We start from the raw sequence: 16,779 nt of genomic DNA, 5'->3' as shown, positions 1-16,779 counted from the left end.
CAGACTTGGTTAAAAATACATTCTACTAACGCTTGGAGGGTATAGGCGGCGCACAGTGCGTTGCTGTATTCTTAATACTATATCGTTGATATAAAAAACAACGAAAAAGCAGTTCAGTCAAGATTTTATACTTTATTATATCTTCTTTACAGTAAAAAAATATACATGAGAGATAGAACAGCTAGTTCGGTGTGATCTGGTGACCACAAAGACAATCTGGATGTACAGTACGGTACGTAGGTCTGAGATAAGCACACACTATGTGTTCTTGGCCTCTGACAAAAACATTTAAACTGTTTTCCCCCCAGAATGACAAGAAAGTCATACACCCCACCGATAGCGACTATCGAGGGGCAAACACAGTCAATATTGTGCTGTAAAGCACACTTACTAATTGTCTAGTATACACACATGAACTGGAGACCTAAATACGGTGGAGGACGGATTTCAGTGAAGCTGCTTTAAGAGAAAAAACCCACCAACAGACATACAAACTCACACACAATTAATGCAGCATAAACACTGGTATGAAACAGGTACTTACGCAAAGGCTGTGTACTGCTGTTCAGCCAGTTACATTTTTACCCAGTAACTAATCTCATAACACTGTGCTACATAGTGAGATACTATTTTAAAACAAATTTAACAACACATTTAAAGAATGAAAAAGGCGTGGATGTCAAGCAAGGCTTCTAAAGTCAAAGCTGATTTTTTTTTTGAATGGGAACACAGGGGCTCAGATTGATCTGGGTGAGGCGAGACTGAAAACAAATCTCACTTAAGATAAGAAAGTATTTTCCATCACAAGTCCAAGATTAACCTCCCTCCTCCCAGGTCTTCTACATCCATAACGGCTAGTCACTGCTAATTTTGTGCTTTAATTAAATACATGATGGTCCAGTGTGCACCTTCACTGTATTTTCCACAAACACAATATAGAGAACGTGACATTAGGTGAATAATTAAGCTCTTCCCATCGACAAGCTGACAAACGAGCATTTCAAAAGCCATCCCTGTGGACACCACATGTAAATGCACCACTAAACACTGCTGCATTGCCTAAGCAGATATAGATCTAAAAAATCCCTAAATACACCCTTATACTTTTTAAATACAGGCACTTCAGTCGCTGGTTCCCTCGTCAAACACTTTTGAAGACTATGGTTTAAGCAGTCATATAAAGTATGTGCACACAAGCTAATGATTTTGCTGAAAGACAGATTCAATTCTTAGCTATACTCACTTCTTGTTAAACACCAGAAGCATGTATGCTATGCTTATTCAGTTTAACAACCTAAAACCATATCTCTCCGATTCACAAACTTTGTGTTAAACTGAGGCTTTAGTTCCTCAGTAAATCCCCTGAGAGTAGGACAGAGCCTTTCAGAAAGCCTCCATCTTTATAATTTCCTATGAAACCATTTTGTTCATTTTCTGAAAAGAGAACACATTGTATTAGAAGGTACGCCAACTGTAAATAAAAGAGCAAGCATCTTTCCTTTAATGAAGTGGATTAGATACTCAACATGTTTTGCCGTAAGAATGCAGTGTTAACAATGTTTTCAAGTGTAAACCTCTGTGAATTAACTTGAATCAGGATCACTGTGTTTTGTGTTTTAACGGTGGGTGTTTTTGTGTGTGTGCGGAACTGGAGTTGACCTCACAGGAAACATACTGAAAAGCCAAGAGCAAAACCTCCAACTTCTGCCTGAACACAAAATACATTCATAGTTCACACTGCGTGCAACAGATAAATAAATAAGAGCTGTGCGTTGTGTAAGGCACACTGCATTTCTGTCTGAATGGAGAGCTAATGCAGCTGTAATATCTAAACTATTTCTCTTTGCACGTGAACATGCAGTGACGTGCATAAGTGAATCGACATGTGCGCTTTCAGTGGAGAGCTGCAAGATAAAGGACAGCATGCAGAGAGCCGAGGAGCTGACCGACACCCTGTGGTGTCTTACAGTAGGTTTTGAGGTATAGGATATTCTCTACAAAGGGGTGGAGGCCGAGGCCAGGCCCAGTCTCCTGGACAGACGCCCTCAAATGATAAAGACTTGAAAACAGCAACAACAACAAAACCACCACAGGTGACTGACCGATCAGTGAATTCGTTTGGCAGATGAAAGTAACAACAGAAACTCCTGTGTCGCTTAGGGAGTAGCCAGTCAGGAATCATTCACAGCCCCGTGCTGGTCAGTCGGGCTGGTTGCTGGTCACCTCCCGCCTCAAGATTCACCAGCTGACAGTTTTCTTCCCAAGTCTTTAACAACGGAGGAGCGGAGAGCCCGCTGGAGCGCGGGTCTCACCGGCCAACCCTGCTGCAGAATGTCAGTAACATGGCCTGCCTGTCTGGGCCAGCGTAAGGAGAACAGGGGGCAGTGAGGCAGAGCAAGAGGTGGTCTGGGAACAGATGTGCGCTTTGCAGTCCCGTGTGCCTCTCCTCCCCTGTCCCCAGCTGCTCCCCTCAGTCCCGCCTTCCCCGCAGGAGGCGCAGGGAGTCGCAGAAGAGCTCGTACCAGAAGAAGGTGAACCCCGTAGACATGGCCGCCTTGATCAGGCTCGGGGAGAGGCCCTTAAAGAACCCCCGCAGGCCCTCCTCCTGGGCGATCTTCGCCATGCAGTCCACAAACCCCTGGTACGACCGCACCTTCGCAAACAACAGACACAGGCAGAGTTAACCCTCCTGAAACACCCCCCCGCAACACTGATGAGTACATAGACTAGGCGAGGTAAAGATGGTTAGGGTTCCAATCCTGGGTGTGGCACTGCTGTTATACCCTTCAGCATACTCAGATTCCTCCACGTGCTCTCGATCTGTTTAGATCGGACCATGCAATGAAGGAGCATGGCACCTTCTGCACACGGAATGACAATGAATGGGCTGGAAACTCCTAAGTCATTGTATCACTTGGGAGGACCTGCAGGACTTCCTTCTCCTTCCTTACAACCGGCCAACCTCTCAATGACAAAGGCCCTTTCCCTGATCTGTTCGCAAGTACAGCGGCTGTCCAGTAAATCGCTTTTTTAAAAAAAAAACATCAGCTAAATAAATTGTCAATAATTACAACACCCGCTGCGCTGCTGAGGGAATATCTGTCACGATTACTTGTGTTTTAGAGGAAAGGAAAGTTTAGTCGCAATAGATGAACAGATCCTCGGACAACATGAATTAGGGGGAGACAAGGGAAAGGAAGTGAGAGCTTACCTGTCCAAAGGGGATCCTGGCCTCCTCAAACCCCCGGACCTGCAGCCTCTTCTTGAAGAGGTCAAAAGGGTAGGTGATGGTCTTGCTGATCACCCCAGCACAGCCACCACACACGAGGTTACGAACATTATCTGAAATGAGATAAAACCGTAGACACTCTGATGATGGGAGAAAAAAACAGTTCATTATTTTCCAGAGCAAGAACTGTTCAATTCTCATGCAGCCTGTCTTTTTAAGACATCCTCTCTTGAACGCTAGAACCATATCCTTCTGATAAGTCGCATCTGGACTTGTTTGACTGTCTCATTATATTTTTTACTTGGTTTATGCTTTTTCTTTCGATTAACGTGTCTACTAGGACTCATCTTCATTCACATCTCCCCTGTTCACTCATTCCCCAACCCCTTCAGCTGGAAGGGGGGATGGCTCCCCTCCTATTGGCCTGGAAAACCACGAGCCTGGCTCCCTTGCAGCTCTGGCCATGACCCCGTGACCCCTGACCCCTGACCTGTGGCGCTGGCATTGCTGTGCATGGCCCAAAGGTAGACGTGCTGTAAGATGTTGTAGAAGAAGAACTGCAGCCCAGCGTAGGGGAAGACGGCTATCATGGTGGGCGTCAGGCCCCGGTAGAACGCGAGGACACCCTCCGTGCGATACATAGTGGACAGGGCATGCCTCAGGTTATGGTACACCTTCAAAACAACAAAACCCCAAGGTGAACTGGAACACAGCAGACAAAAGGTGCTTTAACTTAGCCCAAAGGCATACAACACAGGTATGACCCATGCAAATGGTAAAAATCAGAGGTAATAAGTGAAGGTACATGGGCCGAATCTATATGTGAATAAAAATGAAAGGATTAAATAACAAATAACAAAGCAGTATGGCCTGTTCTTTCTCCTGCTTTGGGAGGTATGAGCCCGGACACATCGTGACCAGCGGAGCGCTCTGTCTCCGGTGCCTCGGTCTGACCTGTCAGCCCTCACCTTGGGCTCTCCCTGAGCAGCGAAACGCGTGCGGAGGGTGTCCAGGGGCTGGCAGGCCACAGTGGCCGAGCAGGCCGCGAGCCCCCCGCACACGAAGTGCACCCCTGCCGTCCTGCTGTTGTAGGGGGTGGCCTTGTGCACAAACTCCGTCAGGAACTCAAAACTGGCGAACTGAGGAAACAGGAAAAAACGGGACACAGTCTCGGTCTCCCTTCTTTCTCAATTCAATAACTCACCATGTTTTGTTTGTTTTTTTTTCCACATATAGCAGTGATATAATTGACACTATATGTCTGAACTACATACATCTGAACTTTCCACTGCAGAGGAAAAGGAGAATCTCAGCAAGGATAACAGGCAGCAAATGAGAAAGGAAATGAACAGACTGAAGGAGAGAAAGGGGCACACAGCAGCTGGACACACAGTGCAGAGAGGACCTATCTGAGACCAGTTGTGTGGGTGTAGTGGAAATAATAATAATGAAAAACAATTCCAGGTAATGGGGACTCTTCTCCACGACCACTGTGTGTTACCCCCACCTGGCTGATGCGACGGCAGCCATAGTGCACCAGTACTCTCCCCATACACCAGCTATTAGTGGGGAGGAGAGCAGAGTGATGAAGCCAATTCATAGACGGGGATTAATAGGAGGCCATGATTGTTAAGGGCCAATGGGAAATTTGGCCAGGACGCCAGGGTAACACCCCTACTCTTTTTGAGAATCACCCCGGGATTTTTAATGACCACAGAGAGTCAGGACCTCAGTTTTACGTCTCATCCAAAGGACGGCACTTTTTTACAGAATAGTGTCCCCGTCGCTATACTGGGGCATTAGGACCCACACAGACTGCAGGGTGAGCGCCCCCTACTGGCCCCACTAATACCTCTTCCAGCAGCAACCTTAGTTTTTCCCAGGAGGTCTCCCATCAGGCTCACACCTGCTGAGCTTCAGTGGGCTGCCAGCTGTGAGCTGCAGGGTGATATGGCTGCTGGTGTAAACGCATGTAAAACCAAAAACAGGAAGCATTACTTTACCCAAAAGGTTGCGGGAGTATGGAACAAGCTACCAACCTACCAAACCCTGGGTGTATTCATAGAAAGGGCTGGATGAGATCTTTGGATTCATTAGCTAGTAACATCCAGGCAGGCTAGACGGGCGGAACAGCCTCCTCGTACCCGAAACTGTTCTCGTGTTCCCTTGAAACCTCCCAGAAGCAGAGGGGGGAGTGGAGGGAGAGAGGAAGAGCGGGGGGCCTGGGGCCCCTGAAATGAGAGTGCGAGAAGGGACCTGTGACGGGGAGAAAGCAGGTGAGAGAGCACAGCAGCACACCTGCACGGCCCCGAAGCCGATGGAGAGGAGCTGCGCAGGGATGTGGCCCTTCCAGAAAGCCCGCAGGCCCTCCTCCGCACGGATGCGCTGGCAGGCCTGCCATAGGCCGTGGTACTTCCCCTGGGGAGACCGCGCTGACACCTTCTCGATCTGCAGCTGCAAGACCGGGCACAGAGACAGCCATCGCTGAAAAAACTCCCTTCGCGGCATCCCGGAATCTCAGACCTGGCCTTCAGCACTGCTCCGGGCCACTAAGTACCTTCGAGGCAGAGCGATAGCAGTAACAAGGCAGAACCTTGAAAAGCTATTAAACTCCCTGAAATTTATTTACAAGTTTTACTGTCGGTAAAAATACTCATCTTTTCGACTAATGTGATAGGAAAACCGGGCAGAGCCCCATATAAATGAGCGATTATCCTGCAAACTGATTCCCAGAGGAGAGTGTCTGTTAGACTGTGGGCATCTCTAACTGTGGCTACTTGGCTGCCTTATTCTCTTTGCTTCCCTGTGGGTTTGGGTGGGGTCCAGTGACTCACTCACTGGCAAAGCAAGCTCGTCCGCTTGGGAAGAATCTCTTAATAGAGCAGTTAAGCATGATGAATTGCTGAAATTGTAGAGTTCGGAAACGGCGCATGTTCCTTCAGAGCTTCACTGAGGAGCTGTTGCTCGAGCGTTCAAAGAGCCTCCTGCTACAAAACAAACTACTTGCAGGGTGCTGGTGCTTTCAAAGGCGCTGCCTAATTGTTGCCATTCGGAGATTTATACTTGGAATAATTCAAATGTAAACGTTCATGTTTGGCATACTATTTTCATTTTGTACTTAAATCCTTTTTTAGATTTTTGTAAAGCATGAAATGTTTTGCAGGCAGCACGGTGGCGCAGTAGTTAGCATTCCTGCCTCACAGCAGCGTTGGGGCCCTGGGTTCAATTACGGTGCTGCTATCTGCATGGAGTTTGTATGTTCTCGCCATGTTCACGTGGGTTTCCTCACAAAGACATACCGGTAGGTTCAATGGTTTCTGGGGAAACCGGCCCTGGTGTGAGTGTGTTAATGTTTGCGTCTGTATCTTTGCCTGCACTGTCATGGACTGGCGTCCCATCCAGGGTGTACCCTGCCTGACTCCCATTGCCTGCCAGGATAGGCTCTGGCTCCCCATGTACTGGATACATTTGTTTAAAAAAAATGGATGAATGGATGAAGTGTTTTAATGGGGTCTGATGTGCTGTACCGTGTTTCTGCCACCGACACAAGCACAACCTTTGAAAAGGTTGTACAAATCTCATGGTCTTTGCCCTCCTCCTCGTACAACACCTGCAAGACAACAAACTGAAGCCCCCACAACAGCTGCCCACATGTCCTCAGAGCACACCTGGAATCGGATCTTGACAACATCCAAGGGGCTGATCAGAGCTCTGGTCACCATGCCGGCCAGAGAGCCGGCCAGCATCACCTCCTCTGTGGAGAGCGTCGCTCCCTGCGCCTCAGGGTCATAACCCACCATAACTGCACAGGTCCCCTGAGAAAACACACAGACGCCTGACAGACACACACAACACAGTGACAAAGCACAGAAAGAGATTCCCATAAGGTTCAAAGTCAGTAAACCGTAGAGGAAGATAAATACATTTCACAAACATACACTTCGACAGGTGTTTTTCTTACTGTAAAGCGCTTTGAGAAGCTACTTTTAAAAGCGGGATTTAAATTAAGGTGTGTTATTATGATAAAGATCTTGACTGAAAATGGGTAAATCATATGGACAATTAATCCATCTACTGACAACAGGAGCTATGAAAGCGAAAAGAGAGCCAGACGAGCTGCCGTCAGTCGGTTTCAAAGGAGCACTTTAAGAAATTTGAGGACTAGGTCACAGCACATTGCCGTCCGGCGTGCGTTTGACATTGGCGGACACGACAAACTGCTCTTGTATTAGACTCGCGAAATTACACAGCCAGCTACCCCCGAACAAAGGCAAAGAACCTAACACTGCCTTGGAAAACATAAAAATCAGTTTAACTTCTTATGCAGTTGAACATACTAGAACTGAGCGGATGCCTTAAACCACAAAGTCGGACTCACCTAAACCGCGGCGGCAGCTTCGGGAACATACGCAATTCAAACCCCGAACAATGCCAACTTCCTTTTAAAAATACATAAATAGCCAGATAAAACATAACCACCGTGAGGGACCGCTTAACGCTGGGACAGCGCTGGTTAAATGTGACATTACAGCACACGGCTACTCCTATCCACCCCCCCCTCCTGCTTGGCGAGGTTCCGCCTTCTGTTTGACTGACAGCACCGCTCGACCTCAGTACCCAATGGGATGGCTCGCTACCGAGGGCTTGTCAGGCTCTCGGCCAATCGCACCAGGCCAGGAGGGTGGTGCGCTGACGTCACGCAGGGTCGCCGGGAGCGAGGGAGAGCGGCGCATGCGCAGTTCGTCCCCACTCTAGGTCGGTGAAGTGTTCTGGCGGATGGAGATGGAGATCGTTTAATTTATCGGGGAAAGGAATGTGGGAAGAAAACCAGATTGGGTAACGCACGTCAGTTACCGGATTTATTTTTTTAAGAAGAGACCCTAAAGAAAAGTAATGAGTAATGAAAGGGAATAAATTGGGCACCGCAATACTTGACTGAGTTACTATCGTCCTACTCCCCACCTCGCAACCTTCATCCGTCTAGTACAAGTTTCCTGTCTGTCCCCAAGTCCGTCTGCATAATATGGATGAAATCTGGAAATCTACCCCCAGGGATATCAGAGAGCCACCTTCCCTGCGCACGTTCAAATCCACACTCAAAACGTCTTCTTTAGAAGGGCTTTTAATGAACTGGTTCTCTTTAGAATAATAATAATTTGCTCTCCCACTGTATTCAAACCCTCATTGTAACTGTGTGACAGAGATATCCTCTCACTGTTTTATACTTTTCTTTGTTTAAAGCGCTTTGGGAAGCCACTTCTAAAGGCGCTATATACAATAAAATCTATTATTATTATTATTATTATTCCTGGAGACCTCTTTATGGCAGCTGCAGCATCTGCAGAGCTGGGAAACCTTGTTAAATCGTTGCTAGTAAGCCAGCAACCTGTGGATGTAGTTTATTAATAAGGAAAACAGGCAGGCAGCTCGGATCTAGAACAAGTCTGATTCTCTTCTCTTGAGCTTTGATTCAATGACACAGTATAGGATTCATAGGGCTTACAGGCGGGGTTAAGCTAGGGGCCTGTCCCAGACTCAGTAGCAAAATAATTATGCAGGATCACAACTGGAAAGTTAAAAGAAATTATTTTAGGATGGAGAAGAGGAAACGTTTCTCCTGGAAAAGGCTTCTCAGCAACGCGGTGGAGTCCGAAATTCTGGGCACTTTAAAGAAAAGACGGGACGAAAATTGAGATTCACTTAGATGGTAAAATACCACACAAGCGAGATGAAGGGGCACCTTCCCCCTTCCTTTTCAACCTTTCTCATCCGTCCATCCTCTAACCCCTTCATCCAACATGCGCAAGGCGGGGTACATCCGGGACGGGACGCTAGTCAATCAGGACGCTAGGGCACTCACACTCGCACCAGGGCCAGTTTCCCAGCACGTCTGTCCCTGGAGTGTGGTTACTAAACTTTACTGGTCAAAAAATACCACCAGAGGGCGACAATTATTCACGTTCCCAGCATAACGCTTGTCCCGTTCAGTTTTTTTTATAGATTTCTGCTCGATCTTTAAAGCAAAATTGCGCAATTTTCACTCGAAAGGTGTTTACATCCTCCAGCCCGTGAATCGTATTATCTGAATTGTTGCATTTGTGCCTAAAAGCGATTTTAACGGTTTAAGGAATTTACTTTTCGATAGTTCTGAGTAGTTTAGACCATGGAAGAAACAGCGAGAACTGCAAGGATGAAGGTAAGACGTTTGTCCCATCTTTTTTTTTTTGGACTGGTGGTAGCGAAGTGAACATCCCCTCTCCCTAGACCCACACACATACACTCCCCAAATCTGGTCCACCCTCTTCCTGGATAATCCCAAGGGAATCGGTTTAGACAACAAACAGGGCCGTTTGTTTCAGACCATAGTCACTCCCGGAGACTGTTGTTTAAGTGCAGCACATCTGGACTTGCAGCTGTGGCTCGCTGTGTCGATGTCCTAGGGGAATGGGCGGAAAGAGTATTTTCTATATTCTGCTGACCGAAATGATTTGGGTGTCAATGCGAGGCACCTCAGTGAGACGAGTCGCATTACAATGTTAACACCCTTACCCTGGATGTGCCGAAAACAGACGTGAGTAAACTCGCATACAGACGTGGATAGAAAACGATGGTATTTTGTTGTAGTAAAAAAAGATATGGCAGGGAATGTGCAGTTCAACCAAACGATGGACCACAATGCACCACAATGCCTCAGGAACCATTTCTAATCGATGACATGGTTAAAATGCAAAATCTAATGCATGATGTCTTGCTGGAGTTTGTTCCTCTTTATAAACAATGGTTAAGGTTTTAAAAGTTTAATTAGAAAAAAATAATGAATTTGTTTGCCGGAACATGAAAAGTTAAAATGGCAGTTATTGGCTAAAGAAAAGGAAAATTACATCAGCTTGACATCACAAGCAAGGTAGCGTCACTGGGGAAGATTCTCACTGAAACCACTTGGATGTCCTTGGGCAAGGGGTTGGGGGGAGAACCACAGCATCTTGCAAAAATGGATGTGAATCTGGACAGAACATGCAGACTCCACACAGACACCTCCAGCTGGAATTAAACCCGGGACCCTAGATGCATAGAGCTGACCAACACACTACCACGCTGCCAAGACAAGGAATGAAGTCCATGTTTAAATTAGGAATAGGCCGTGAAGAGCAGGAGAATGTGGGCTTTTAATGTGTTGATCTAGGCACTAAAAGCTCAAGGCATTTTATATCTCCCGATCTAGCATTATCTGTAGAATGAATGACCCATCTTGAATTGACAGAAATTGCAGCTTTGGTGTATGCATTTGCTAATAAAAGACTACTTGTGGACCCTTTTTTCAATTTATTAATTCCACATTCTGAAAAACAAAACTACAAATACCAGCCGTAAAGCAGCATTTATCAATCAAAATTATAGGTAAGAAATTAGCCCAGCCACACAATCAAAACCGTAAAATGAGTAGTGAAGGCTACATAGCAGTTTTTATTATTCACAGTTATTCGCTACCTACTGAAATGCTGCATCAGAATTAAAGGGATGAGTACATTTTTTCATTTAAACTGATTTTTAATGTGTACATGAAATGTCTCTTGAGACTTTCTTATATACATCTCCAGTAGAAAGTCAACAATCACATGGTCTAGGTGTAATATGTCACTTCAGTTAACACAATTCAGGAGAAGATGACAAAAGACACAGTAATGAAAAAGAACAATTATGGACTTTTAAGTACGCCACAGGTTGTCACGTTTTAATAAAGGTTCATGAAGGAAGGCAGACTGACAAAAAATTACAACAACTTGAATCTTAAAGCCCAAGCGACTTACAGAAGGGGAAGTAGTTTTGAATGTACAATCTAGCACTAAACAAAGGGTTTTAAATTCTTGATTCTGAGTTCTGCAAAGGGGTCTGCAAGCTTGAGCACATGGAAAACAAATGAGCATCTCTCTCTAACATTCATGTCCACCCAGATTCCTCATTTAGGCCTGAGGTAACTTCTGGGATACAACACTCTCCACCGAGAGCAAATAATTTTGGTCAGGAGAAAAAAAAAAGTACCATTTTTGAAAAGCGCCACACAATCTTTAAGTTAAAAAATAGCCCAGATTTCTGAATTTTACAAGAACCCTTTGATATTTTTAAAATATTCTTTTAATTCCAAGTTGCATAACTTCAGTTCTAAATGCTACATTGAACGGGATAGAGTGGAGGGAAACAGTCTTTAAATTGTTTGTAGGGATTAAGTGCAAGGCAGTTCCAATCGAGAAAAAGCCAGCAGTTCGTCAAGCCCATTATGAATTCTAGGCAGTAATGGGAAAAACATTTAGTAGAATTCAGCCTAATTCAAACCAGAGAAGCACTCAAAACAACTGGAAGCTTCCTTAAAGAAAAAGAGAGACAATTTAACCCAAGACAGGGCAACAGTCCTTAGACATCTTCTCCTCAGTACCAGAAGTTTACTTAAAAAAACAAACAAACAGATAAATCCTAGCCTCCCTTTGCACCATGGCAACCCTGACCGTGAGGTCCAAGACATACATATGTTGTCACAGACATTGTCACATGTTGAAGTAACCCTTAAGAGCTCTCGGCCTCGAAGCACTACTCTAGTTCAGACCAACGAGCTCTTCTGTAACTGGTGCTAACCGATACCAAAATTCTCAGAATTAACATGCTGATTTTACTCTTATACTGTAGGGAATGTTTGCACATAAACAGGCTCTCTGACATCACAAAAAACATAAATGGGTAAAACACAGCAATTTGAGGAAAGAGTATTAATCCAAGTTGCTTTGGCTCAAGCTTTAAATTTAGATTGCTCACAATCTTCCCTTAGACAACCGAGGGATAAAGTACTCACTGCAAGGTTCTGATTTACTATAGAACCAAAATAGCAAATGCACCAGTAACTAATTTATCAACAATTTAATAAATCCATTGCAGTCAGCTCTTTTTATGCAAGATACTTCAAATACCGAGCACCATCTCAGGACACTTTGCACTGAGTCATAACCCTTTATAGAAACAGTGTGAAAAAATGTTGCACAGTGGGCAAGCGGTCTATGCACAAACACTGCAGGAATGTTAGATGATCACTTAAAATACTTTTCTATAATACAGGTACAGACAGAAAAGAATGCTGTGTTTTGCAATTCTCACAAACACGAATCGTTGTCAATGAAAGAACAAAGAATACTGGAGGGACTTTAAAATGATGTGGACACAGGAACGTCCTTCATACGTGTAGATTTTTTTTACTATTATCACCACAGTTTTTATGATTGCAATAACAAATATTGGATGCTTTTTCTTTAGTTAAAATACAGATGACTCAGATGAAATTTCATTAAAGACCTTCGCGAAAACAGGAACAGCTCATGTGATGTACATATGGCTCAGGTGTATCTGAGAATAGCGACAAGGTTTTGCCTTGGTACCTTTAAAGTTTAAAGTTACCAGCTGTAGAGGAACACGTTGGGTTTTTGTCAACAAAGTATGTACATTTTAACAAATGGAACACCTACAAAGAAATCAACAGTGACCCTATTGAAAGCACATACTTTAAAAAGTACACAGGTTTTGTCTGATTTCTTTATTCAGATTTGTCCAAATCAAGAGAATGTATTGACACCCCTGGCCTTAATTACTGTTATAGAGATAAACTATAAACAAACATATGGCCACACAAAATACACGAGTAACAACAGAAGACTGTACTCTTTGCAGTAATGGATAAAAGTAACCGAGACCACTGTTTTTGACGCAGCACCCCTTTAAATTAAAAAAAAAATAGCTGCATTCAGAGTCACTGTGTTGCAGTTGGCTTTACAAGAGCTAGAGCCCTCTTGATACATTCAGATTTTAAACACCTAGAGATACAACTGTTTCTTCTCCATGCTCCACTTGTTGGAAAAAAAAACCAAAAGAGCCTACAGTCTTTTGATACTGCATGAAAAATACTCCTGTGCCACTAAGTGACATCTCTTGGACTAAAACACTATCCGTAAAATTTCCTTTTTTTATCATTTTATTTTATTAATTGCAAAAAAAAGAAAACATTAAGTATCATTAGGAAAGAGATGGCAAAACATTTAAATAATAAAAAGGTAAAGTCGCTGAAATAATTTTTCCATGATAATCAAAATGCAACAACTGGGAGAACAGGTTATTTACAACGGTGTCCTGACTGGGGAAATCACCTAGGAGGCCTGAAGACACAAACATAAGAGGGAAAATGGAAAAAGGCACTATCAAAGAGAGAAACGAAAGACAAAAAAAAGAAAAGTGCTCAACCGTACACCTTTTAAGACCAACACACATTGATAAAACGATTCCATCTTAATCTGAAAGACCCCTTCTCCTTTGAAACTGTTCCAAAGTCAGCTCTATCCTGACTCTTTCCAAATAATCATGTTTAAACCATATATATACACACACGTATGTGTACATATACATCTCATATCATTTAGTCTATAAAACCAATTGGCAACCAACTGCTTCACTTCTCTAAGCTTGTTTACTTTTTCCCAAGGCCCTGGGCCTCCCACATTCATACTCCTACAGCAAACAGCCGTAAAAAAACATTTTCTAAATGGCGGGCAGCTTCTTAATGGACTGTACTTGTTTTAGATACCACCTCTCCTATGACGAAAGGACTCTGCTGCCTTTCTGTAAGTATTCGGGGTACCTGCATCCTAATCCGTCTTACTTTTTGAAGGTTTAAGAGGGGAAGGAACAATTTAAAAGGGGATTGCTATACCTGAAGTATCATACTACATAGCATGAAAGCAGTCAGAGAGTCCAATTATAACCAATCAGACTGATCCCAGAGCTGCTACGGTTTTAACAAGATTAACACAAATCCAAACACAATTTACATTAGAAAAAACAAACTACGGTGAAAGAAACAGACAAACACAAAAAATATATATTCTTAAAAAAACAGATTTATATATACTTTAATTTAAAGAGTCCAAGGCCAATGTAAAAATGCTAATGGTCAAGTTTTGGTCTCTGACATGGAGGAGACGTGGCGCCGCTGGCATCCAGTCTTGCAATTTTTAAACAGCGTTAGGATTTTTTTGCGTGTGTGTGTTTAAAATAACTAAAACATGCGCAAAGAAGACAAAACAAAAAAACAAAGGAGACGGCAGAAGCAGCTGTGGGAACCTAGAGATAAAATAATTTGTCTTTTATTTTAACTTAAGATTTTGGTGCTCTACACTTTTTTCTTTTTTATTGTTTTTCTTTATATATACTTTTATATTAATGACAGTTCCATCAAGACTGCAGCGTTCACTGTCAAGGCGAACATTCTCAGTATCAGATTGGTTTTTCTCAGCCACCCTGGGGTGGAGTCTGGGAATCACGCACACGCTCCTCTTTCCGTTTTCCGCTTCCGGGGAGAACTCCTCCGGGCTTTACATGTTCCGGTTGACGGGGGTGACGTAGTTGCGGGGGAACATCCCTGTCTGACTGTGACATGCTCCCTTCCACCAGTTGGGGTCAGAGTTGTCCAGCACCTGGATGAAATCCCCGCGCCGGAACCCCAGCTCACCGTCCTCCTGGGGGTCGAAGTCAAACAGCGCCTGCACGTATGTGGGGTGCTGGGGGGGAGGAGGAAAAGTCAAAGACAGGCTGGTCAGTAATATTCAAGAGAGACAGAGGGGTGACGCATTACAGTGGCTTCTTAGCCGTCTGCTAGGGCTGTTGAACACAACGAGAAACCAGATGGTAGATAATCATTAATTTCCTGTCCTCTATCATACAAAGTAATGCATTCCATTATCTCAACAGGGTATGATGTAGTGAGTCTTAAATTATTTGCATTTGACCTGCTATTTTATTGCTTTTTGTGTCATCTTATCTTCCAGCTGTTCATATGATACTATTCTGCTTTAATTGCTATTTGTCTTGACAACGAGGATACCTTTCCTGGCACTGCAGGCAGCCAGGAAGTATACAGGGGAAGGAAATGAATGTTACACTGGACCTGCAGGGTCAGTGGAACGCATAGCTTTTCACTGTTTTCTTCTGGCACACTTTGTTAGGATTTCAAATAATGCAGAAATGACAACAAAAAAAAAGAACACGATAAATGTCGACTGGGAAAAATTAGAAAATGTAACTGATGTGAACTACCACTTCTAATCGCCTTTCTATGCATATCTTTAGATTTATTACTCGGTCATGTATTACGAGATGACTAGTTCTACAGAACAATGAAGAGCAATGTCACGCAGAATGAGACAGGAGTGTGTGAACAGCCCTCCTCCTAGGCCATAGCTCAACAGTTACCCAAACTGAACTCGGTGGGCTTTACAGAGAGGTGAGAAGTTATGTTGGTGTGGCTAAGCGAAGGAATAGGTGTGAACGTTCAAAGTTTCAAACTCACCTGGGGGACTTGCTCTATGTCTCTCAGGAATATCTGCTGGTTCCGCGACACGGAGGTGGATCTGTGATAATCCACCAGCTCATTTAGGGAGTTGAACTTCACCACCCACAGGAAATACTTCCCTGCCCCATCACGGAGAACTTTGAAATGCTGCACGTCATTCCCAAACCTGGAAGCCAAACAGAGGGCAGTCAGGTGCTTCACGTTCCTTCAGTTCCCTCCAGTTTCTGTGCACACAAAGAGAAAACTGGCAGTCACAACTGAAATAATAATAACGAATTTCTTCGTTAAATGACAGCGACCGGACAGGTCCTGCCTTGTGCAAAGCTGGCCAACGCTCTCCAGCTCTCACAGACTCTGCTGGGCCTGAAGACCTCAGGGCTCATTCACACTTCACACAGTACAGGCTGCGAGATACAGCAACGGCCATAGCAGGCAGTCTACGTTCTCACTAAAGGGTGCATGTTGCTCTTTCTAAGAGAAGAAAGAAAATGATGTATTGGAAGAAAACCACGCATCAAAGTTGCAGACGTTTTGAAGTTATTTCCTTTTTGACATTAGGAGTTTTTTTTACTATTTAGAAACATACTGTATGTAAGGACATACGAGGCAATTTCTTACTCTTAATTTAATGTAACAAAACATTACAAAAAGAAAAATGAGTAAATGAAAGATAAAACCGTAGAACTGTAAGACAGCAAGCAGGGATTGATTCTGAATTCTTATTCGTTGACGGGGACACAGCAAATAAGTTTGCTATGGGGGAAAAAAAAAATCAGCACTGCTCACACCAACTTCATCTAATGTGAAAACTCAGAGGGGATGATTACAAAGGGCAACAAATCAAACTACCTGCTTCACATCCGTATGAAAAAAAAAAATGCATTTTTTAGTTATTATACTTTCAAATAATTTGTTGTATAATTTGTTGTAAACACTCGAATTAATATCAAACAGGTCTCTTCAGCTTTCCTGAGCAGAAAGCAGAGGAGGACCAGAGCATTCGATTAAACATGGATGGACTTTCAGACTATTTCAGACTGCAAGGGGCTTGAGCTAAATTCCCAGTGTTGGCCAGAGCACCTCTGGATCGATTAAAATCATTTTCTAATTATTAATGTGTTAATGGTCTAGTGGAAAATTAGAAGTGGAAAAATGCTCTAGACTCCAAAGA

General features: G+C 43.8%; 2 protein-coding genes across 4 annotated transcripts in view; both read right to left on the bottom strand.

The window, feature by feature from the left end:
* Positions 1–112: 112 nt before the first annotated feature.
* On the bottom strand, positions 113–7,813 carry slc25a19 (solute carrier family 25 member 19). Its single transcript, XM_088926890.1, has 7 exons — positions 7,608–7,813; positions 6,898–7,064; positions 5,528–5,683; positions 4,198–4,368; positions 3,720–3,903; positions 3,212–3,342; positions 113–2,653 (listed from the first exon to the last, which is right to left on the bottom strand). The coding sequence occupies exons 2-7, from the start codon at positions 7,027–7,029 to the stop codon at positions 2,471–2,473; spliced, it is 957 nt and encodes a 318-aa protein (XP_088783016.1). The 5' UTR covers positions 7,030–7,064; positions 7,608–7,813; the 3' UTR covers positions 113–2,470.
* A 2,725-nt stretch (positions 7,814–10,538) lies between these two features.
* Positions 10,539–16,779, bottom strand: part of grb2a (growth factor receptor-bound protein 2a) — a 40,571-nt gene continuing 34,330 nt past the window's right edge. For all 3 annotated transcript variants that reach the window (XM_088926886.1, XM_088926887.1, XM_088926888.1), the window contains 2 exons: positions 15,606–15,774; positions 10,539–14,817 (listed from right to left, as the gene is read on the bottom strand). In XM_088926886.1, the coding sequence (XP_088783012.1) occupies positions 14,632–14,817; positions 15,606–15,774 (355 nt within the window). In that variant the 3' untranslated portion in view covers positions 10,539–14,631. The remainder of the gene's footprint in view (positions 14,818–15,605; positions 15,775–16,779) is intronic.

The sequence above is a fragment of the Atractosteus spatula genome, chromosome 11, assembly GCF_055471065.1.
Source record: "Atractosteus spatula isolate fAtrSpa1 chromosome 11, fAtrSpa1.hap1, whole genome shotgun sequence".
Classification (NCBI taxonomy): domain Eukaryota; kingdom Metazoa; phylum Chordata; class Actinopteri; order Semionotiformes; family Lepisosteidae; genus Atractosteus; species Atractosteus spatula.
This window is presented reverse-complemented; position numbering and strand designations above follow the sequence as displayed.